Here is a 25292-nt window from a genome sequence, read left to right on the forward strand (position 1 = left end):
TTTATAGCTAACATTCTGGCAAGGTTCTCTCATTTATGAGCAAACACTGCCCTCGATGCTGATGCCTTGGCAACCAATTAAATTCAGAGCAGAAACAATGCATTTGTTTTACCTAAACCCAGGATACTGTCAATGAGATTCATTCCTTCAGAATTAAGAGACAGGATTTTATTGTAATAATTGTAAAACCTTTGCAGATGGTCTTAAGCACAAAAAAGCAAATAAATCACAATAGGGAATAAAATGAATTTAATCCTGGTACATGTCATTTTGGTGAGATGAAGTAATTACTGTGTATCCTCTTCTATCCATGGCTGATTGGCTTCCTTGTCAACAGTAAGCTTAAAGAAACAAGAAGAAGAGTTCATTTGCCCAGCCTAAATATATCTCTATGCCTTGTATGTCCATATAATACAAACACGGCAGTCTGTAACCCCAGAGAATAAAATTAGCTTCACTGGAACCGACAGGCATTGACATGGTAATAAATAACAGCACGAAAGACAAGAAAATAAAGGGTTTAAAAATAATAATAAAGAAAAACAACAATTATGTATTTCCATGTGTCAGTTTGCAATTGAACATTGATTTGCCACAATAATAGCATGCTATGCAAGACTTATGCATGATTAATACCTCACACAGTTTTCTTAACAGTGAGCTGATATGATAAAGGTTCTTGTCATGTTTGTTTTCTGTCTCTACATGCTCATTTTGTATAGGACTATAAACCAGAAAAGGTAAAGAATACATGCATAATGCTGAATACTGACTCTACAACAAATGCTGATTGATGGGAAACAGATGTCCGAACATTAAACCCCAACTGTAGCAATTTATTTTCTCACATATGTAAATCCAAGAGTTTAACACAGGTGAGTGACAGTTCCTTAAATGTCCACATGGTGTCAGTATTCCCAGAGGGAAGAGCTGTCTGCATTCTCTCCATCTCCTTTCAGGTTGCCTCCTTGGTCTCCACGCAGGTATTTGCCATTTTTGCCCCTCATAGCTATCCGTCCATGCTCTAAGAACTCAAAGCAGAAATCTTCAGGTGTGTCTCCATCAGAGCACACCAAACCACTGTTGGACACATACCAGAATTTTCCACCAGCACCTGTAGGAAAACAATACTGGTCAGCTTCATAAAATAAATGACTTGAACCCTGCTTAATTCTGTGTTCATAAGCACACGGCAAAAAGGCAAAAATGATATAAAAATAGATTTAAATATTATTTACATACTTAAAGCAGTCACCCCCCTTTTTGAGCGTAGATATGAAAATGCATGAACTTAAATGGTTGTATGCTTAAGGTTGATCTCTTTTTTTTTTTAAAAGACAGCAGATTATTGCAGAAATAAAAGTGTGAAAAAGATATGGAAGTTTACTGCAAAGCAAATGTCCTGAACTAAACATTTTTTATTTTATACAAAAAACATGTTTTACAAAATAACTTGGATTCTAATTGCTAGAAAATCAAACCAAGTTGTGTTTTAAATTTAAAGTTGAAAAGTTTGAAGTTCCAAAAATGAAGGTTCCTGTGATTTTGTTTAGGCGTTATACCAAAAATAGACACTAGGTGACACCCACATTCCATTGAATTTTTTTTTTAATGCGTTCTCCTGTCACAAATTAAAGGCACAATATGTACGATTTTTACATTAAAATATCCAAAAGCCACTAGCACAGTGTTATATATTTTGTTCACTTGTGTACTTACATTATCCCAAATGCTTCCAACAATGTTTAAATCCAAAGAAATTCGCAATTTTAACCAGTGTAACGTCCCTCCTCATTGCATCGCCTGTCTCCATTCGCGCTTTTACTGCCGTGGAAACCATGGCAACACAGTGAGTCTCATGAAAAGTGCGGCAGTAGTAGTTGTAGCGTCTAGCACGACACTCTGATGTTGTTTTACACAGTCGTTGTGGACCACAGTTATTCGTTATCATTTGTAGGAGGTTCTGACACCAAAGATAACTCCAAGAAACGTACACATACGGGTGAATCAAATGACAAGAACAGTTTTGGACAAGAGGGGAAATAAAATGAGGATCAATATAAGTGTGGCATTTTCTAACACTGTTTAACTGCAGTGTAATTAAATACAGTATGTGTTATATATAAATAGCAAATGCTGTGGGTTCAAATGTACATTTAGTATGATTGTTTTGAACACGTAAATCTTTGCTGCCTTTCCCCACCATTTAATTCGAAAAATAAAGTGACATGTATGAGTAGTAATTTAGCATTAAACTTTGTTATTTGCAGCTAATTCAATAGAATGAAATAAAATCATGTGACGTAACGATTATAAAACTTTATTTCATTACCTCATCCATCAACATGATTAGTGAGTCCAATCAGATTGATTTCCATCAGCAGTGGAGGTGAAGATGACAACTCCCATCATTCCACGCTCCTTCACAGCGTCATCAAGCTACGCCTTTGTTATCGTTTTGAATACGCAACCTCTAGTGGTGAAAATTACATACTGTGCCTTTAATACGTTTCTATCACTTCTATCACAAAACTGTGGCCAAGTATGGAACCTTAATTCTCAGACCTTACCAAAGAAATGTGTTTTGTCATGATTAGAAAAAGAGTTTGTACAATGTGAAACATGAGACCGGCCACTAGGGGGAGGGGCCTGCTGAACAGTTTAAAAGTGCAGTTTCAATAGAGTGGTGTAGGGATGAATATTTTTGTAGGCCAAAACAAGGAAACAAGTTAGTATTTTAGCACTTCAGTATCCATCGTCCTGAGGTCATTGTTTTTTTTTTTTTAATGGGTTTTTACTTAAATCTTTTAAATAAGGTCCGTGGTGAACACAAGCTTAAGATATTTTCACATTTTATTCTACAATATAAAATACAGAAGTAATACTCTCTTGTTTTAAAAACTTTTACTTGTCTTGAAAGGTGGTTGCTAACAAGCGGCTAAATGGGACTACAGAGGTTGCCGGGGACATTAAACGTAACTGAACAGGTAAACTCATCTACTCACTAATCCGCTTTCACAGCCTTGCTGTGTTTATAATCATGAATGTATTGTAATTTTGAAATTATGCTTCATAATTCATAAAAGTTGTGCTCATTTGTGAAGATTATCATGATGAACAGAATGTGTAAGAATCATAAGCTTTTGTTAGTCACGTCACAGACATTACTGTCTGCAATAATCCAAAAGCCAATGGAAAAATACTATTGGGTTTTTGTCGAGGTAACCAGGGTGATACTAAATATGCCACCTCTGCACCACTCTATGGTAATGCAATGTCCCGCTACTGGAACACTGGCAGTTAACGGGTTAAAATGTTAAATGGTGCATTCCTCTTTTTTTGTGATCTTAAATATTTCATAATATTGTATTCTAGTTTTATGGTTATATGAAAATACTGTAACACTTTACAATAAGGTTTCATTAGTTAACTAATGTTAACAAAGGTTAATAAATACTGTGACAAATGTATTGCTCATGGTTAGTTCATGTTAAATAATACATTAACTAATGTTAATAATGCCTTATTGTACACTGTAAACCCTAACGCTCAAAATAATTAATTGGTTTGTGTAGGGCAAATCCAAATTAAACTAATTGGTTCAATCAAATGAACTTTTATGAGTATTTAGAACTTTCTTTTTCTTTTGAGTTCACGAAACTGTCACATTTTAAGTAATCTGAATTGTTTCATTGTTTTGAGTTTTATGAACTTGTTTCTTTTAATTTAGACAAACTTAAATTTACCTGAAACTGGGCTGGGATTTCTATTTCCTAACATGCATTGCCCTGGCACTTGAAAGGGAGAATAAATGCTAAAATTAAGTGTTATATAATGTTTATATATATATATATATATATATATATATATATATATACAGTACAGTCCAAAAGTTTGGAACCACTAAGATTTTTAATGTTTTTAAAAGAAGTTTCGTCTGCTCAACAAGGCTACATTTATTTAATTAAAAATACAGTAAAAAACAGTAATATTGTGAAATATTATTACAATTTAAAATAACTGTTTTCTATTTGAATATATTTCACAAAGTAATTTATTCCTGTGATGGCAAAGCTGAATTTTCAGCATCATTACTCCAGTCTTCAGTGTCACATGATCCTTCAGAAATCATTCTAATATGCTGATCTGCTGCTCAAGAAACATTTAATGTGTACAATTGTACAAAATATTTGTGTACAATATTTTTTTCAGGATTATTTGATGAATAGAAAGTTCAAAAGAACAGTGTTTATCTGAAATCTAATCTTTTGTAACATTATAAATGTCTTTACTGCCACTTTTGATTGATTTAATGCATCCTTGCTGAATAAAAGTATTAATTTCTTTTATTTCTTTTAAAAAAAATAAAAATAAAAATTCTTACTGACCCCAAACTTTTGAACGGTAGTGTAAAATGCTACAGAAGCTTTGTATTTCAGATAAATGCTGTTCTTTTGAACTTTCTATTCATCAAGGAATCCTGAAAAAAAAAGTACACAACTGTTTTCAACATTGAAAATAATCATAAATGTTTATTGAGCAGCAAATCAGCATATTAGAATGATTTCTGAAGGATCATGTGACACTGAAGACTGGAGTAACGATGCTGAAAATTCAGCTTTGCATCACAGGAATAAATTACTTTGTCAAATATATTTAAAAAGTACACAGTTATTTTAAATTGTAATAATATTTCACAATATTACTGTTTTTTACTGTATTTTTAATTAAATAAATGTAGCCTTGGTGAGCAGACGAAACTTCTTTTAAAAATATTAAAAATCTTAGTGGTTCCAAACTTTTGGACCCAAACTTTTGCCCTTAAATATTATATATATATATATATATATATATATATATATATATATATATATATATATATATATATATATATATATATATATATATATATATATATATATATATATATATATATATATATATATATATATCATACAGTGGATTACCAGTAAAATTGATAAAAAATTTGGAGCCAAAAATTATTCAGACACTTTGACCTGACCATGTTTTGCTTAAGTGTTATGTGACATAATTAAGATTCTTCTTTTTCTGACACAGTTTAACTCTTGAGATCTTGTCATATTTTATTACCATTTTATTATTACCATTTTTATTATTTTTTTAAATTTTATTATTTTATACCATTTTATTACCAACTATAATGAATAAACTAGTAATGAATTACATGTTCAAGGTGTCTGAATAAATTTTGGTTTAACTATATATATATATATATATATATATATATATATATATATATATATATATATATATATATATATATATATATATATATATATAGTTAAGATTTTGAGTTTAATGTATGAATGAGTACAAAATCGAAATCTGCCAGTTCTGCTTATTTAAACTTTAAATTTCTTAACTTAAAAAAATTATGTAACTGATTACCTCCATTTTTTTTACGTTTTGCCAACTTATTAGGGTTTACAGTGTAAAGTGTTACCGAAAATACTGTATGCCTTCTTGAAAGTAACCAAGTTCCCTTTAAAATCAATTTCAGCTGGTTAATTAAAATGTTTTGACATTTCTGACACTGATTACAATTAACAGAAGTCATTGCCAAAGGCTCTTTTTGCCCTGAAATCAATTTCCAGGAAAAAAAAAAGCTGTTAATTGCTTTCCAGAAAGCTGCTTTAGGATCTATTACAGGAAATACAGAATAAAAATAACTGAAAATGCAGCTGGAGTAAAACTCACCTTTAATCTGGTATGCTCCATCATTGAACTGCAGTGTAAATATGTCATACACTGAACGATTGGCGTCCAGTGTATTAGAGTTCTTGTGGTGGCATACATAACCATTCTCTCCCCTCAGGATCAGAATGGGCCTATTGATCAGCTTCAGAATCAACTGCTCATCCTCACCTGGAGGGATAAACAGGGTGGCATAGGTTTTTCAAATACATCTGATTTGAATTACATTTTTTGATTTTGTTTGTGGGTAATATCAAGTATGAACTCACCCACAGAGTCACTGACTGCAGAAAGCTGGCCATTTTTCTTAGTGCACACGTATTTTCCATTGCTGGCTCGCAGTGCCACCCGTCGACCGAGCCACACTATGTCAAACATGGTGTTGGCACCGCTGCACACAGTGGAAGATTGTACATATTAGTGTCCATAAAACATGTACACCCACAGAGAATAGAAATGAAATGGCTTCACAGTTTCTCTTATTCCACTATGTGTTATGGATGCATTTATTAATAGTTACATAATAGGACTGTTGCTACTTTCTGTCATGTCATAGCTTGTATACAGTAAGTGAAAGAGAATTAGTAGCAGAAAGTCTGAAAGTAAAGCTACATCTTACGCTTCAGTAGCCGTTGACTGGATGCCTCCATGAGCGACAAGCGTCCAGTAATTCCCTTCATTAGTTCTGAATTTGCACTTTTTTGTGTCTTTATCAATTTCCATTTGAAACGTCTCCATGTCTGTCTCATCGTCCTGATTGGCTGAGACACTCACTCCTGTTGAAGCACATAAGACAAACAGGACATAAGAAAAATTGTTTTTAATTTAACATATGCATATATTGGAGAACAGAACATTTTTGCTTATTTATTCAGAAAAGGTTTAAAATAAAGTTTAAAATGGTGCCTCAAACATATTATTTGACATATTATAAGTCATTACTTGTCTCAATAAAATGTAAAAATAGGTTAATCGAGTTTAATTAGAGTTCATGAAGGCTGTAAAACTGTAACAATATCTGAAAAAGCTCCATAACATTAATTTAGATATTTTACATGCACATGTTGTTCAAAAGTTGAGGGTCAGTAAGATTTTAAAAATGTTTTTGAAAGAATTCTCTTATGTTATTCAGCCATTTGATAAAAAACACAGTAAAAACAGTAATATTGTGAAATATTATTACAATTTTTCTATTTTAATATATCTTAAATTGTAATTGAATCCTGTGATGGAAAAGTTTTCAGCATCATTACTCAGTGTCCTTCAGAAATCATTCTAATATGATGATTTGATGCTCAAAAAACATTTATTTTTATGCTGAAATGACGTCAATGTTGAAAACAGTTGTGCTGTTTAATATTTTGTGGAAACCAAGATATTTTTTTTCCAGAATTCTTTGATGAATAGTAAGTTCAAATCTATATGTAAACAGCAAAACATTTACATAAAACATTTACATAAACTTTCTTATCTTTTAAAATAATAAACTTTAAACTTCACTCTCATTACTATGCCCCATTACAATCACACTGACTGACACTGACTATTAGAACAATATATAACATGCTTTTCTAAGTACATTTCAAATGTATCAGCTTAAACAAGATAGCGTGTGTTTATCCTGAACTTTCCCCCAGTTTGAAATCCTGAAGGGAGACAAAGCAGCATGATTAACTTCACTGCCACGCACGACAGGCATCAACCTGATTCTGAGCCCTGTTCTGGCGCAACATCTACAGCGGACCATGTTTATTTAAGACTCACATCTATAGTTAATGGAGCCCAAACATGTCACTCGGCTGTCTGTAAACATCCTTTATATCAATGCAAGATTACTTTTGTTTTGAAATGAGGAGGTTTACTCAATCAGTCACGATGACAGATCCATTCCAAATCACTGTATTATTTGTAACATTAACATTTACACAACAAGACCACTGGCTGAGGTCTGAAACATTTTTCATATCCAAGCCATTAATCATGATTAGGCTATTGGGTTGTGTAACTCATGTAGACTCTGTGTGTTTCTATGTAAAAAAAAAAAAAAAAACTTGTGTATTTTGGTCTATGTACCTAAAGTATATCCATGCATTCTTATTGGCAAACAACATATTCCTGACTATGCGTTTGTATTATCATTCAGTGCAGTAGAGCAAAACCACTATCTTTCTCTCTCTTTCATTATATCTTTCTCCACTACACCAATAAAACCTTGGCATTGAAACCATGACCTCGCTGCACCCTGCTGAGTTTCTATGCCAATTAGTCCTGGGATTGCTTCACGGCATCCATTAGACTAAAATTTAACGCACGCTGTAGCTTTGTTCAAGAAATATCTTGAAAACAGTTATACATGAGAGTACTTGTTTACTTATAAGTGCCAAAAGTATGGTCAGTCAAAATTTGTTGTAGGTTAATACGTTTTCAAATGCTATTTCAGGCACTGAAATGGAGAATGCCCATTTGTATTCCTCTCTCTCTCTCTCTCTCTCTCTCTCACTCTGACACACTACTGGTCAAACATTTGGAATAATTCATATTTTTAAATCTTTTTAAAAGAAGTCTTTTATGCTCCAAATCTGCATTTATTTGATTGAAAATACGAGACACTTGTTGCACACTGCAGTAAGCTAGATCTATATTAGTCATGGTAAAACATGGTACTCACGGTAAATCAAGAATATGAGATTTAAACAATAAGACTTACTGTGTTGAGCTACAGTACAGTCCAAAAGTTTGGAACCACTAAGATTTTTAATGTTTTTAAAAGAAGTTTCGTCTGCTCAACAAGGCTACATTTATTTAATTAAAAATACAGTAAAAAACAGTAATATTGTGAAATATTATTACAATTTAAAATAACTGTTTTCTATTTGAATATATTTCACAAAGTAATTTATTCCTGTGATGGCAAAGCTGAATTTTCAGCATCATTACTCCAGTCTTCAGTGTCACATGATCCTTCAGAAATCATTCTAATATGATGATTTGCTGCTCAAGAAACATTTAATGTGTACAATTGTACAAAATATTTGTGTACAATATTTTTTTTCAGGATTATTTGATGAATAGAAAGTTCAAAAGAACAGTGTTTATCTGAAATCTAATCTTTTGTAACATTATAAATGTCTTTACTGATTTAATGCATCCTTGCTGAATAAAAGTATTAATTTCTTTAATTTCTTATCAAAAAAATAAAAATAAAAATTCTTACTGACCCCAAACTTTTGAACGGTAGTGTATAATGCTACAGAAGCTTTGTATTTCAGATAAATGCTGTTCTTTTGAACTTTCTATTCATCAAGGAATCCTGAAAAAAAAAAAGTACACAACTGTTTTCAACATTGAAAATAATCATAAATGTTTATTGAGCAGCAAATCAGCATATTAGAATGATTTCTGAAGGATCATGTGACACTGAAGACTGGAGTAACGATGCTGAAAATTCAGCTTTGCATCACAGGAATAAATTACTTTGTCAAATATATTTAAATAGTACACAGTTATTTTAAATTATAATAATATTTCACAATATTACTGTTTTTTACTGTATTTTTAATTAAATAAATGTAGCCTTGGTGAGCAGACGAAACTTCTTTTAAAAACATTAAAAATCTTAGTGGTTCCAAACTTTTGGACTGTACTGTATATAATATGATTTGTTTTCTGTTTATGAATGTATCCAAACAGTTGCTCACCTGTCTGATAAAACACATAATATATTAAAGTGTCTTTGGTTTTTCATGGTTTCTACAAAATAAAATCGGAATGCACTGACACTTAAAATTGCTTATTTGGGATAATGTAAGTACACAAGTCAACAAAATATGTAATATTGTTCTAGTGGTTTTTGGATATTTTAATCCAAAAATCTCACATATTGTGCCTTTAAAATAACTCTGTAACGTAGTTTGTATGTACGGGAAGAAGGAGGCGGGAACTGGCGAACGTTTAACAAAACCTTAATTCCAAAATAAACAAAGAACTAACCGAAAGTAATGCCCGCATATAATACAAAATATTTAAAATAAATTAAGTATAAATGAATAAACCCCCCTGTATATTTGAGATTTTTCAAAGATATTTCTCTCAACCAACTGTAGGAACAAAGATAATTTCAATCAAGTGTGTTCAAACTTTTGTCTGGTAGTGCAACTAAATGATCGAACGACATGATCGCAACCAAAAGGGATGGCATCATGCAAAATGTGGCAAACAGATTGTAGTGGCTAAGGCTCAAAGTGGATGTATCCGAAAATATCCCTTGATCATTTTCTTAATCCTTTAACAGGCCAGATCCTGCACCTTACCCCCTTCTCCCTCCACCCTGTCATCCTTCCTGCCCCTCCCCTTCTCATGCTGCAACCTCTCCTAATTCTCAGCATGCAAAGAGACACAAAGCTGCACCATAGGGCCCAGTAAGCAGCTTTTTTTTTGAGTAGCGTATGTACAATCCTCCAGCTCCAAAGAAAAACCAGTCGGGAGGCTGAAGTAATACCATTGTTTCGACGGGACTCTGTAGGGTGCCCGAGACATGCTGGGAAAGAAACCAGGCCTATCAGCAGAATCTGCGACCATCGATCACTCCACCGTGGAATGCTTTTTTTTTTGCAATATGATTTAGGCTATCCATGTGTGCTTGTGTTTCTCTCTCCTCTGTCACTTTCTCTCACACAGCATGGACTATTTCTCTCATCATCATGATTACTTATCAATAGACGCTATCTGGTTCTACTTGGGAACTGGATTCTATAATCCGATTCCTAATGGCTTTAAGTGATAGAAACATGTGGTATGCAGGATTAAGACAATAATGAGAACACACAATGTTAACGCATTGTTTTTGTTGGAACCAAAGCACACCTACCAGCCCAAAGTCACCAAAACAAAGTCTAGTTTCTAATCAAGACAAAATCAGGGATAACAAAAAAGAAACAGCTTCAGATGTTTGTCTTTCTCAGAACAGACACCACTCTGCTGCAGCGGTTTTCATTCTGTGGCCCGTTACACTTTATTTTCCAATTTCACGTCTGACTCTGCTTTAGTTTTGCACCAAAGATAGAAGAAGAGAGGCCAGCTGGGGCAGGACACTCTATCTCCTCTGTTGATCATTCCTCATCCACGGCATTGTGATTACTGAGCTCAATCCTGAACTCCTGCGAATGACCTCACTCCCATCACAGAATGCTCCCTCTCAATTTACCAACCCATTTCTGTGGAATGTAACAGTACCCAGAGACAGCGAGAGGACCTTCTCAAAACTGGGGCAAGAAGATCGCTGCATGCGTACCAGGTCAAATACTTATCAGAGAACAAAATGTGCATGGGAGAACACTACAAAATAAAATAAAAACATATGAAGTGCACAACACTGTAGTGCTGCTGCCACTAAAGCAGAAAGTGGACAAACTTAAAAAAAATTTTCATTAAACTTTTACTCATGTTGATATTAGAATTTGTCATGACCTTTTTGTTTTATTCAATTAGAAAAATACAAAATAGAAGCATTTTCACTAGTGGTCCCAGACTTTTGGACCCCTCTATACTTTAAGTGAAGATGTCTTCTTAGAAATTTTTGGACCAAAACTAAAGCTGTGATCTCCAAATGTACCAAGACAGTCACTCTGAGATTAATTTTTAATGGTAAAGTGATGCCACAATCCACTGTCTCTCATTTTGTTAGCTTCTTTCTTTCTTTCTTTCTGTCTTTCTTTCTGTCTTTCTTTCCTTTGTGCTCATCTCCTTTTCACCTTCCGGGCTGGATTAGAATGCTCCAGGGAACATTGGGTAGGTGATGAAGAACATGGTAACAGATCCACCCGCCTGAGTGCATGCCATCTTTCCGACTCAAGTATGAATGCCACACAACATGCTCCATAGCTGCTGCAGAAAAGTACACCACAACAAAACTAAACTGATAAACATCATATCTCGGCCAATAATAGTGATATTTCTGAAAAAAACTACTGTGCAGTGTCACTACTCATTATTGATTAAACGATCATCTGTGAGTTTGTGTTGCATCCCAGGGCGAGAGGCCTGGGGCTTAATGAACGTCAGACCTGCAGAGCTGATTGGCAGTCCTGTCTGAAGTCATCTCTGGTTCCCTTCATCATGTAGAGACTCTCTAAAAGAAATGAACTGCTTCATCCATTAGCAGAATCACTTTACCTAATTGCTTTTTGCACAGAATGAATGTGCAATAGATGGGGAGAGATGCTTCTTGTTCATTAAGAACAAATGTTCCATCTGGCCTGTGTCATTTTCCCTGTCTTTTTTCACCCATAATGAAATGCCTAGATTTTTTTTTGCCAATATGTTGATACTTCATGTTTCTTAATTTTGAATCGACACTGAACCATTTGAAGCAAGAGAGACACACTGTAAGAGTTATAATGTGTGACTCAAATATCTCACCCCTAAATTTTGATTACAATCCAGAGATTTCAACTATGCTAAAATTTCAGACCTCACAGTTAAGGATTTGTATAATAGTTGCTTTGCAACCTATTTAGCTGCTAAAATGAAATCATTAGGGCCCAAGCGAAAATTCGCGCAGGGCCCTCTTGTTTTTCTAAGGATTATTTTTTTTTTTTTTTTTTTTTTTTTTTTTTTCCCGTCTTCCGGGGCTTTTTGGGGGCCTTAACATGCTCAAAAACTCTTGAAAATTGGCACACACATTGGAATCCGCGGCCAACAGGGCCGGGCAGAAGCTGGTACCCGGGCGTGGCAGGGGGGCTCAACAGCGCCCCCTTGAAAAAGGTCTGAAAATTTGGTCCATATATTAAACACGCTTGCACGTATTAGTCTGAAACTCGGTACACATATAGACCTCATCGGGCCGAACAACTTTCGTGCTCTAAGTTAAACGTCACGCCAACAGGAAGTCAGCTATTAAGGGTTGTTTGAAAAACGCATGCTCTGGAATTTGATATACTCCTCCTAGACGATTAATCCGATCGCCACCAAACTCGGTCAGCATGAAGTCAAGACACTGATGATTAAAAATTGCCAGGGGATTTTTGATATCTCGAACGGTTTGTCCGTGGCGAGGCAACGAATTTATGGCGAGAAAAAGGAAACAGGAAATGTGTTATAACGTCTGCATACATATATTGATCTTTATGAAACTTCACAAGTGTGTTCGTTATAGGAGTCTGATCACATGTATGTGACTATTGTGAGTCAAAGTTATAGCGCCACCAACTGGCAGCAGGAAGTGTATCACTTTTTGAAATGTTTTGAGATCACCCTCTTATTTTTACCTGATTTGCTTCAAACTTCATCAGTGTAATGTCAATACACAGCAGATGTAGACCTATGACAGGATTTTTGATATTTGAAATATTGTTGCCATGGCAACAGGTCAAACTGTAATAATATTCTTGAGTGTTTTTGAGGCTCTTAACATGCTTCAAATTGCATGAAACTCGACACACACATCAATATTGTCAACCAGTAGACATGGACAAAGCCATAGAAATGGGCGTGGTGGAGGGGCTCAGTAGCGCCACCTTTTGACAAAAGTGGGGGGGTTTGTTTTTCCTACAGTCACCAAACTTGGTACACATATTGTTCTCATCAAGCCGGACAATTTTCTAATTTACATTCATTAGCTCCGACCAACAGGAAGTCAGCTATTTTGGTTTGAATGTTAATTTTTTGAAAAAACAGGCTATGAATTTTATACTACTACTCCTACAGGGTTTATCCAATTTACACCAAGCTTTTTTTAACTTGTTGCTAACACATTGAAGTTGTTTAATTGCAAACGGATTTTGGATATCTCAAACGGTTTGGCCGTGGCGAGGCAACGAATTTATGGCAAGAAAAGGGAAACAAAGTGTTATAACTTCTGCATACATTAATTGATTTTGATGAAACTTCGGCTTAGTCTTCGTTGTACAAGGCTGATCACATGGATGTGACTATTGTGATTCAAAGTCATAGCGCCACCAACTGGAAGCAGAAAATGTGTCACTTTCAGCATACATTGAGATCACCCTCTTATTTTTACCTGATTTGCTTCAAAATTCATCAGAATAATGTTAAAACTTGGCACATGTAATCCTTTGAAAATGGGCAGGGAGGATGGGCTCTATAGTGGCACCTTGTAGTGCAGTAAATGTGGAGTGAATTTGACATAGTCCTTTGATGTTTAACCGTTTTAAGTGCCTATTGCCCGCTGTGCACAGTTGCCCTGAAGCCACCGGGGTGGCGGTGCCACCGGGCTTGGGCCCGCCATCGCTGCTCGCAGCTATATTTTTCTTTGTGCTTCCAACTGGTTCCGGGTGCAAATACCACAGACTTTTCAGATGGCATTAAATAGCTATCCCATGGGTAAACTAAACTGACAATACAACATCATGTCCTCCTCAGGGAACTGCTGCTATAGTCTTTGAATTATGATCTTTTTACAACGACAAAAAAGCAATACCGTTCACCTGTCCACACCCATAATGCTTTATGTGTCTATTCATTGTGATTTTGTGCCTGATCTTTCTTTCCTCCTGCATGTCTTGTTCTCTTTTCTGCTGTATACTTTCACACTCCATTGTCTCTTTTCCCCCTATTGGATTTTTCCCTGTCGGGCCAGAACCCAACTGCTCCCGAAGGACTCTCTGATTTGCGTCCCCATTGTAGCCCAGCGCATTGCATGGTCCCCAGATAAAGAAATACGGCGGAAGGCTTGTGTTTCTGAAAGCAGACTCCACCATCATTGAAATGCCCCTGTCCACTCAATTATTTATCACACCTCGCCACTAGTGTGTGCATGCGTGCACACATGTGCTTATATCAGAGCATATTCTTGCTATTTTGTTATATAAAACCACACTGGCTAAAAGTATATCACTCTGTGAAAAAATATGCGTATATATATGTGTGCATCTGTGAGAATGAGAAAGAGTGTAAGACCAAGAGAGAGAGAGAGAGAGAGAGAGATGGATGAGTGTACTGGAGAGGACAGGATCTGTTACTGACCCAGCTTCCTATGGATATTCAAAGCCATTCAGTTTCTCCAGTAATTTATCTATTGCAGGTGGCTCAAAATGCTTACCAAGAGCTCTGCACTGGAGATAATGGATAATGTTACAGCATGCAAGATTTACATTACAGAACTTAGTTGCTCAGTCAAGACAGGAAACTACAATTATGCAGCGTGTTTGTTAGCAGAGCACATGGCCAGCGAATAAAAATCAGCTATGTCTGGCAGATTAATATTAGCCTACTCAGCTGAAAAGACAGCTGCCATATATTATTTCTGTGAGGTCACGCTCATGGGCGTGACTCAGTGTTCACCTGCACTCCAGGCTTGTTTCCATAGATTTGACTATGTGTGCATAGTTTGCCATGCAGCTGCAATTTTGCATGCAATTTATTTTCATGCATTGGTACGCTTGCATATAAGAACACTAATGGGGAGTAAGACTGATAGCACAACAGTGGAAGTTGTGCTCAGACTACTAAAATTAAGTAGTTTAGCATATTATTCAATCTGAAAATAACATTTTTCACTGAATCTACAATTGACATTTACATGTCTGCACTCCATACTCTAGCTTTCTATATCTGGTTACCCAACAGGTATTAGAAGTACTTAATAGTTGTAATGAGGACTCACATCTGTTACACAAGTCGCCACAGGAGTGCTAATGGAGAGGGACAAAACTTTTATCGAGAGTTCCTTTGAGTCTCCTTAAAGGAACAGTTCACCCAAAAAATGAAAATTCAGACATCATTTCATCTCATGCCATTACAAACCTATATGACTTGCTTTCTTCTGCAGAACATAAAAGATGATATTTTGAACAACGTTTCATCTGCTTTTGTCCATTCCTTTAAAGTCAGTATGGTCCAAAACAACATTAGACCCTATTGACTTTTATTTTACAAACAAAAACACTGAGACAAAATATCTTAGTGTTCCACAGTATAAAAATGTCATACAGATTTGGAAACAACAGAAGGGTAAGTAAATGACAGAATATTCATTTTAGGGAGAACTGTTTTTAAATGTACTATTTTAAAGATTGTATTCACTCGATTCTACAGCAAAAAACAAAACAAAACAAGGCTGGCCACTGATATCAGAAGCATGTGGTCCTCCTGTAGGGAAATGTCAAAAGAAATTCAACCAGCACCACTTACCTTGTCGGATGGAGACAAATCTATTGTTGGCGGCCTGAAACACCACTTGCGGATGGCTTTCTTCAAGATCAAACAGCTCGTCTTTGCCAGGTTTGGAGCAGCGTCCAGAGCGCAGAGTTCCAGTGGGCCCCATGGGGGTCAAGTATTTCCCCTCACAGTCCTTGAAGGCCAATTTGCCTGATTTCAGTTCCAAGGTGTAGCCTGTCCCACGGCCATTTTCAGAGGACAGTTTCCCGTCATTGCCCAGGAAGCGGCTGTCACTGGTCTTTAGACAGTATTTGCCGTCCATGTACACAAGAGTTAGAAGAGCATCCACACCCCAGGGGATGTTACTGTCCACAGCAATCTCTCCCTCTGGAGATGCAAGGTGGGCATAGCGTTTGCGGGCCACACTGAGCAGATTTGCCTGTGGGTGCAGGGCCAGGTGCATGGCCCATAGTTCTGCCTCACCAATGGTCTGAGCAAAGCAGGACAGGTAGTCCTCTGAACCTCCAAAGAAACGCAGATATGGCTCGGACTGCAGGGCCCAACGGCCATCTGACTGTGCCACAATCAGAAAGCGGCAGTCACTCTCTTTGCTCTCAGCCTCACAGCTCACCTTGCCATCTTTGTCGGAAGCCAGGTAGCGACCCAGGTGACTGCGCAGGTAAACCACCTGACCATCCTGCTCATCCTGCTCTAGAGTCCAGATCTGCTTCTTCTTGAGACTTGGAGCTGAAGCGTTCACCTTGAAGCCGAAGGCCTCCGCTGTTAGATAGCGATTCTCATGATTAATAAGCCCGAATTGTAGCTTGAGGGCTTTACTGCCATTGGAGGGCATCCTGGCTTACAACCCAGAGAGTGTTGAAAGTCCAGAGAAGAAGCTGATCAGCCTGCAGACTTACAAAGTTAGCTCTCCTATGTGTTCTGATTAATTTGCTTCCTATTGGGGAAGAGTAAAGTGAAGTCCACTTCACTATAGACTCCTTAGTGTAGCCTATTCTCTTCAGATATAGGCCTTAACTTTCTTTATTAGGCCTTAGTTCCTCTTCTAGTTTTGTCCCTGGTCCTGGCCTCCGCTCCGCTTGGTAAAAACAACGTCTTGCTCCCCGGAGAACTTGCAGAGGCTCTGGAGATTTTTTTTCCTGTGTTTCCTAATCAGATCAGATTATAATCAGGAGGACTCAACACCTCAATCCAGAGAGCTGCTGACGTCACCCTGATCCCAACGGTTCCTTTTCCTCTGTGCCTCTTTCACACGCTTTCTCTCTCATTCCCTTTCCTTCTCAATTCACCTCCGTCTCTTGTCCTCTTCATTGGCTGCCTTTGAGATTGTGGGACTACTGATCTCTTAAAGAGATGCTGCTCAAGACCAAGTCACACGGTTTTACTTCTTCTAGATGCCTTAGTCGTCTCAGTCCTTCAGTCTGACATCTGATTAGTTTGTCTCCTTGTCCTTTTCTAAGTATTTTTACTTCAGTCACATCCTTAGAACTTGTGCATCCCTTAAAAAGACACATCATTCTCCTCCGAGACCTCGAGAAATAGCAGCATGTTAGTGTGCAAGGTGCCCACTAAGATGCCAGACCAGCTTGTCAACAAACGGCACCTGAAGTACAGTGAGGCTTTTTAGGTGTACTTCGACACCTTTTCTACCTCCCTTTCACCTGTTGTCCTCTTATGTTTCTTTTTATACGTCCTTTCTCCCCTCTCGGTATATTGGACGTATTCTTACACTAGAGACCCTTTATGGAGGCCCAGTAATCCACCCGTTCTATAGTGCTCCTGCCTTTGTCCTCCTCCCCAGTCTCTACCTCTTTGCTGATGGCGCTTTGACACAAAGCTGGGTAACCAGAGCCCTCCCCCAGCACCAGTGGTAGTGGCCTGAGAGGGGGATCGGCTTTCCAGTGCACACTCAGGATACAGTTACATGACTTCTCTGATTCCGAGCTTGGCTGGTCATCTTTATTACAGCAATGTGTGTATGGGGGTGTGAGTGTAGTTGGAGGTAACAAACAGATGCTTATTCAAAGATGCCTGACATGTAGCCATTGAAGACCAATTTACTGTGACTGAAAACATCTCTCTAGCTCTTTTCCAGTCACATAAGTTGTTTGCGTAGCATTTCACTGGCTGTGTTGCCTCATGTTTGCGTAATGCTACACATATTGTCGATCCATTTCAAATCCCAAGCATGTTTGTTCGAAAAACAGTCTCCACCACAGGCCCCTAATCTGCCTTTCAATGATCCAACTCTTTTATTAGACCAATCTAATCCGTAGCAGCCCCAAACCCCTCCTCCTCTCCTTGGGCGCGTCTTGGACACAGAACCTTCCATCTGTCGGGGACTGACCGCGTGTGGGACAAGTAAGCCTGAACCACACACATATACACACACACACACTTTTCTAAGCATAGGAACAATAAGACATTCATTAACCGTTATTGGCTTTGGCAAATCTATCCTTTGTTTACATTTGTTCAAGATCCTAAGCAAAGATGTTAACCTTAGACATGCACTATGACCCTTACATTTATATTTACACTTTTATATTGTTGCCAGAAGCTTTGATAATAAAATAATGTACAAGAAACTGCATATACTATGTTTGCGACGTTACAGTGAATAGCTAAGGATTTAACTACAAGATCCAGGGCAGCACAACTGATGTGCTGTCAGCTGAGAACTTGTAAACCATTGTATGACACATTTGAGAAATCTCAAAGATGGAGTCAAAATAACATCCAATTAGGTTCAGAATAAAAGCTGAGGTAACACACACAAAACAAGTGTTTCTATATTATCAAAAATCAGTAATGGTGGGAAGCATATTTGACCTTGTCACCGTAATGAAATCTCTCTTCACTTCGGCTTTCTTCAATGGGCTGTGAGCTTGTCAATAGCAAGTAATCCCTTCAACAGCCTGACTGACAGTTTGGAGCTTTGCTCTTTCAAAGAGAAAAGCTATCATGACCTGTGAGCCAGGTTAATTCTACTGACTACAAATACAGTGGCGCAGAAGCTCCCATTACATCACCGACATATCTTTCTCCACATACTTGTATTATTGTTTGAATTATGGCTAGGAGGAGGTCTCCAGATATATGAACGTGGTCATTTCTGTGGAAGAAAAATAAAAATGAATGGTTAACAATATGGCTAATATAGAAAGCACATGTTCCACAGTACCTACCCAAGGGAAACTTTCTGAATGAAAAGAAAGTACTGGGATGTGCCACCAGAGGGAGGCAGAGTAGCAGAAATGTACCAGAGAGGGTACAAAATATCATGGGGAAAGTTTACCTCTGTACAATAATCTGAAACATTTTACACCAATCAACATGGAAATGTCTGGTTTTCTTTTCTACAAGGTCCCTGAGGGAGCCTAAAATCTTTCAAGGATCAACCCTAATCAGGGACATAAAATGCAAACTAGTTTGCATTTTGGGAAGTCATACTGCAATAGAAAACCATCTAAACAATATGAACAGGAAGTAAATAACATATTAAAGATGAATTATACATACACATTAGCTGTCTAGTTCTACCTTGAAGTCATAGTTTGGGCCCTGTTACATTTAATTACAAGTCTGATATTAGTATTATTTCAGCCCCTAGTCCCTATACCCAAACCACAACAACACTATTACCACCTCTTTTATTTTTGTTGGTATTCAGCTCACAAGTATTCCCGTGGTCCATTACCTAAGTCGGGCATGACACTACGCAACACCGTATTGTGCGTGTCCATGCATGAGTGTGTGCATGAGTGTGCTTACGTGTGTGTAGTGTGTCTGGTGCGGTGGTACCTCTTGATAGGCAAGCAGATGTTTTTGGGAGGCCAGTGCTGCCAGGTTGAGTCTGAAATGGTTCTTTAGAGACCATTACCCAGCTCCTCTGATGGCAGTCAAATAGCTATCATTACTACACAGCCTGGGGAGGGAGCACAATTGTCAGAGAGAGAGAGAGAGAGAGAAAGGAGGGGAGGGGGTGAAAGGAGAGAAAAAAAAGCTTGAGTTTAAAAATGAACATTTCAGAGTTAACAGCCCCCCAGCTTTTTCTACCCTATTAACTGCAATGCTGCTATTCCCCTGCTCTGTCGGGAGCAACCCTGCCATCCTCGATACCACCAATATATGTAACATCCTTCTTTCTTGCTCTCCTTCTTCCTCTGTCTCTCAGTCTACCCGGCCTCTTCATCATCCCTTTCATTTTTATCCCATCTCCTGCATTCTCCTCAACCTGTGATCTTTTCTTCCTCTTTTTCTCTCCTCCATCTCACCCTTTCCACACCCGTGCTAAATTTTTCCCACCCTGATCTCCTCAATTCTGAATTCTGAATAAGGTTCTTTGGTTTTGCATCCATCCCTTTTTTCTAAGATTTTCACATAACTTGTAGGCCTATTTGTTATTTTTTATCTATAGTAGCATAGAGTTTACTATTCAAGTACTAATTTCAATTTTTATAGTATCTTCATTTATATGTATCTTTCAGCACAAGTCATCTGAACAAAGATGGAGAAATCCAGACCTGATCAGAAGAGTGCTGATGGCTAAAGAGATGCCACCAGATCTCTAAGGTACAGCTGTGGTAGCTATGCGACTGGGGGTGACCTCCTCGTCCAGCTAAATTGTATGTCTGCTGCATAATTCATAAGGGGTAAACGGGAAAGAGCACCTTCCATCAAAAGCAGTCCTCGATCTGACCTCTAGGTGTCACTATTGCTTTGCACGTTGACTTGTAGGACTCAGCGTCCCTTCTTAGGAAAATAAGAGATTAATGCTGGGTTTGTCAGACGTGGTGCCTCTGTGACTGTGAGCATGATGGGATTATACTCACTTGACTATTTTTAATCTTTGTTTTATAGCCCCCCTCTGCAAACGGGACCTTCCAGTCAAAGAAAGGTGCAAAACATGAGCCAAGCTGTCTTAACAGCAATTAAAGGTGCACTACGTTTTACATATAAAGAAATAAAAAGCACTTCTTGGAAAAACCATTAAAATTATGTACACCCACATGAAAATACTTTAGTCATGTTAGTCATCTAGAAAAAAGCTGTTTTATTCAGTATGTAACGTTAGTGGGCTGCTTCATCATGGGCGCCGCCATATTTTGTCTTAATTGACCAGGTTACTACTACTAATACCAATAATAATGTGTTTACTTACTTTTTTATATTGATTTCATCCAGTGCTCTAGGCACTTCCGTAATCATAAGCATTAACAAAACAAGCCAACATACTGCAGATACAACAAAACAACGAAGCATGAAGCGGCAGCATTTAGTAACAAACTTAAAGGATTATTTCACTTTCAAATTAAAATTCCCTGATAATTTACTCACCCCCATGTCATCCAAGATGTTCACGTCTTTCTTTCTTCAGTCGAAAAGAAATTAAGGTTTTTGATGAAAACATTCCAGGATTATTCTCCATATAGTGGATTTCATTGGAGCCCAAGCGGTTGAAGGTCAAAATTACAGTTTACAGCGATCCCATATGAGAAATAAGGGTCTTATCTAGAGAAACCACCACTCATTTTCTAAAAGAAAATAAAAATTTGTATACGTTTTAACCATAAATGCTCATCTTGAACTAGCTCTCTTCTTCTGCTAAGTGTATTACTGCCCTCCACAGGTCAAAGTTTGAACTAAATTGTCATATACAATATGCTAGTGCAAGTATATAACAATTAGTTCAAACTTTGACCTGTGGAGGGCAGTAATACACTTAGCAGGGTCTACACTGCCAGAATTCAAATAGAGAAGAAGAAGAAGAGAGCTAGTTCAAGATGAGCATTTATGGTTAAAACGTATACAATTTTTAATTTTTTTTAGAAAATGAGTGGTTTCTCTAGATAAGACCCTTATTCGTCGTCTGGGATCGTGTAGAACACTTTGAAGCTGCACTGAAACTAATTTTGACCTTCAACCGTTTGGAGGCCATTGAAGTCCACTATAAGGAGAAAAATCCTGGAATGTTTTCATCAAAAACCTTAATTTCTTTTCGACTTAAGAGAGAAGGACATGAACATCTTGGATGACTTGGGGGTGAGTAAATTATCAGGAAATTTTAATTTGAAAGTGAACTAATCCTTTAATGCTTCCAGGCCAATAGGTGTCAGTATAAATTCCTAAAGCACTGGAACTACTGAGGCGATTAAGTCAAATGTTTAATTTTTGGTAAACAAAAACTTACTGAGTCCCCCTTTAAAAATAGTCAGTATAGGCTACTATACGTTTCCAGCCGTTTAAAGAATCGACGGTCATTTTCCCACGACTCTGTTGAATTTATAGTCAAAACGCTAGGGAGGACCGGCGCTAAATATTACCCTCAACAATTTGGTCTGTTGCCTTATTATTACAACCTAGAATAGACATATGCTTCCTCCTCAATAGTGAGGTATTTTTAGATCTCACATCCGTCTATTCAATCAGACAGTTTATTTAAGAACATTTCATTTTGTGTGTGGGCTAATTGACACATCCGTATCAACAGGACCCATGTAAATTTCATCCTAATGTAATCAAGCTAATGGTTTATGGCCTAATGGATGCAGATTATAAAAAAAGAGGATGGATGTTTTATATACAATTTGCACCTAAACTTCGGGTCATTTATTTTGCTGACGAGAAAATGCTTCCCAAAAAGGGACTTGGATGAGGAATGTTTCATGAGGCAGACACAGTAAAAACGTGTGGCAGGAATGAGTTAACAACGGAGATGAATAAAGATCTGTATGAAACTGCCAGCCAATCCGTATTGAGATTAACACTTCGGACGCAGATGATTGGCTAGAGCGGATTCAATGCATGTTCGTTGATAAGTACAAGATTCCTGGCCCACGTGGGTCACTTTACCGTTGCGGAGCTGCCATTGGCTGAGAGGACTTCGTGAAGCCCCTCCCCCGCCACGTGATTGGCTTCACAATTCTCTCCCTCTCTTGTTCTCAGTCTGCGGAAATACCCCTGCGCGAGTTGGGAGTCAGCGCGAGCGTCTTCGGCTCGTCGCTTCGCATCTATCAGAGAGCGCGTGAAACTAACACGGTTCTGACATTTGGTGCCGCACCTCTTAACAACCTTAATATGATTTCCTTTAAAAACATGATTATTAGATATGATATTTAACTCTATCTTTCCCGCTTTTGCCTGTCTGGAAACGCCATACGTGTAGCCCGGGGTGTTTTATTTCATCCAGCTTGTGCTGCAAGAAATTACTGCATTCAGATTCACTGTTTATCTCATGCATCCCGATCATTCTCAGCCAGTTACAGGTTATATACAAATGAGATGGGACATTATAGAATGCATCAAATAGACGTGCGCCTGCAAATGTTGGCCATATAAAGCAGCTTGATCAGATCAGAAGCAGAAATGTTAGTGGGCATTTACACATGGTTGCATTTTTACAGATTGGACTGCCAGTGTAAATGCCCTCTATGATGCATTTGAGACAGCATCTGATCACTGATCAATCCAAGACACATTTCAGCCAAGTGTAAATGTATCTTCAGGTCAAAGAGTGTATAATATACCTGGAGAAACCAATCTTAATTTTCCCATGCATCTCAGTGGTACTTGCTCAGTTGGTGCATGACACTCTGTAAGCATGCAATTCTCATGGTAAAATGTCATGAAAATTGTGTTGACAGATATTTTTTTTTTAAACCAATCACCTAAACTTGCCATGTTGAGTGACAGGATTTGTTGATGGCACTGTCCAAAAACAACATATCTAACATATCAACAAAAATATTTATTTCAATCTACTGTTTAAATTATAATCTACCATATATATATATATATATATATATATATATATATATATACACACACACACACACACACACACACACACACACACACACACACACACTAAAAATGCTGGTTTAAAACAACCCAAGCTGGGTTAAATAAGGACCCAGCTGTTGGTTTAAATGTTTGCCAGACATGCTGGGTTGTATTTAACTCAAATATTGTTTAAAATTACTATATGTCTGGCTTGAACCCAAAAATAGGTTGGAAATTAAAAATCAGACACATAATTACTAGAGGCAACAGTAACAATCAAAAGGTGAACATTTATTAATAAGCCATTTAGTAAATGTTTACTATTATTTATTAAACTTATTAATGTTTGGGCTAATTTTAGGCGACCAATATAGTAATATTTAAACAATAGTTGAGTTAAATAAAACTATACCCAGTAGGTTAGTCAAACATTTAACCCAACTGCTGGGTTTGTCCATATTTAACCCAACCTGGGTTATTTGTTAAAAACAACCCAAGTTGGGTTGAAAATGGACAAACCCAGTGGTTGGGTTAAATATTTGCTCAACGTGCTGGGCAGTTTTATTTACTCAGCAATTGTTTAAAATTTACTGTATTGCTTGCTTAAAATGAACCCAAAGTATGTTGAAAATTAATATTTTATTAATATATTTAATAAATAAACATTTATTAATAAGTTTAATGAATAATAATTAAATAATAAACATTTATTAAACTGCTCATTAATATGTTCACCTATTTTGGGTTCATTTTAAGCCAGCCATATAGTAATTTTTAAACAATAGTTAAGTTAAATAAAACTGCCTAGCACATTTAACCCAACCGCTGAGTTAAAACAAACCAATTGCTGGTTTGTACATTTTCAACCCATCTTGGGTTGATATATCATTAACAGTTTTTTTTTTTTTTTTTTTTTAAATTGGATGACTTTTTTCTTTTAAAGCAGCACATAACCAACAAACTGGTTTTACGGTGGTCTTTCACTGGCGCATCAGGTCAAATTTACGCTAAATGTGGTCACATGTATTTTCAACTACCTCTGAATTTGGTTAAAGAGGACGACTTCTTTACTTTACTTCTGTATTGATTATTGTTCCATTTTGAACAGATGTAAACGGGGCCTTAGTCAATCATGCCTTTCCCTTACATGCAAGTCCATTACAGTGTTCACACCAGCACCCAAAAAAATGACAATATTATACTTACGGTGCCGGTGGGATGCGTGGCCTAAGGTCTACAGCACATGGCGATGTTTGCTGTGATGGTTGCCGTGGTGATTGTGTTCTTTTCTTACCAAATGTCCACTGGGTACCAGGCTTTACATCATGTCTGCCCAGTGGAAATGGACCTTGCTGCAGATGCAGAAGACTTGATTATATCTCTGTCACATTCAAATGCATTCATTTGAATCTTCACCCCTTCTCTTTCTGACCACTGTTCTAAGCAAGTATGCATGCAATATGGGATGGTTGTAAGATGCATCATAGTCAAATGTCATATTCTTTTTCACTCACACGCACAATCCTGTGAATTACACAGCATAACACTGATGAAAATGCATGGGCATTGGTGTAATTTGCATTTAAACACATCCATTAAGAGATACACATGACTTAAGATGCTTGGGCTGCCTCATT

The 25292-nt window shown here is 37.1% G+C and overlaps 1 protein-coding gene across 10 annotated transcripts; it reads right to left on the minus strand.

Annotated features, from left to right (window-relative positions):
• Positions 1–153: 153 nt before the first annotated feature.
• Positions 154–24879, minus strand: fscn2b (fascin actin-bundling protein 2b, retinal). Of its 10 annotated transcripts, none has more exons than XM_048169802.1 (7): positions 24862–24879; positions 19675–19798; positions 15886–18985; positions 6356–6512; positions 6006–6127; positions 5740–5907; positions 154–1114 (listed from the first exon to the last, which is right to left on the minus strand). In XM_048169802.1, the coding sequence occupies exons 3-7, from the start codon at positions 16703–16705 to the stop codon at positions 909–911; spliced, it is 1473 nt and encodes a 490-aa protein (XP_048025759.1). In that variant the 5' UTR covers positions 16706–18985; positions 19675–19798; positions 24862–24879; the 3' UTR covers positions 154–908. The 10 variants fall into 10 exon arrangements, 9 of the variants coding, with proteins under 9 accessions (XP_048025759.1, XP_048025761.1, XP_048025762.1 ...); XM_048169804.1 differs by lacking the exon at positions 24862–24879 and having other exon boundaries at positions 15886–18237; positions 18925–18985; positions 19675–21229; XM_048169805.1 differs by lacking the exon at positions 24862–24879 and having other exon boundaries at positions 15886–18237; positions 18925–18985; positions 19645–21229.
• Positions 24880–25292: the final 413 nt, after the last annotated feature.

Source organism: Megalobrama amblycephala, linkage group LG20, assembly GCF_018812025.1.
Source record: "Megalobrama amblycephala isolate DHTTF-2021 linkage group LG20, ASM1881202v1, whole genome shotgun sequence".
NCBI lineage: Eukaryota > Metazoa > Chordata > Actinopteri > Cypriniformes > Xenocyprididae > Megalobrama > Megalobrama amblycephala.

Excerpts from the sequence above, each read along its gene's own strand:
- fscn2b (XM_048169802.1), bottom strand. The coding sequence starts at position 16,705 with ATGCCCTCCAATGGCAGTAAAGCCCTCAAGCTACAATTCGGGCTTATT. Across the intron at positions 6,513-15,885 it reads ATTTGTCTCCATCCGACAAG|GAGTGAGTGTCTCAGCCAAT; the intron begins GTAAGTGGTGCT and ends GTGCTTCAACAG. Across the intron at positions 5,908-6,005 it reads TGCAGTCAGTGACTCTGTGG|GTGAGGATGAGCAGTTGATT; the intron begins GTGAGTTCATAC and ends TTATCCCTCCAG.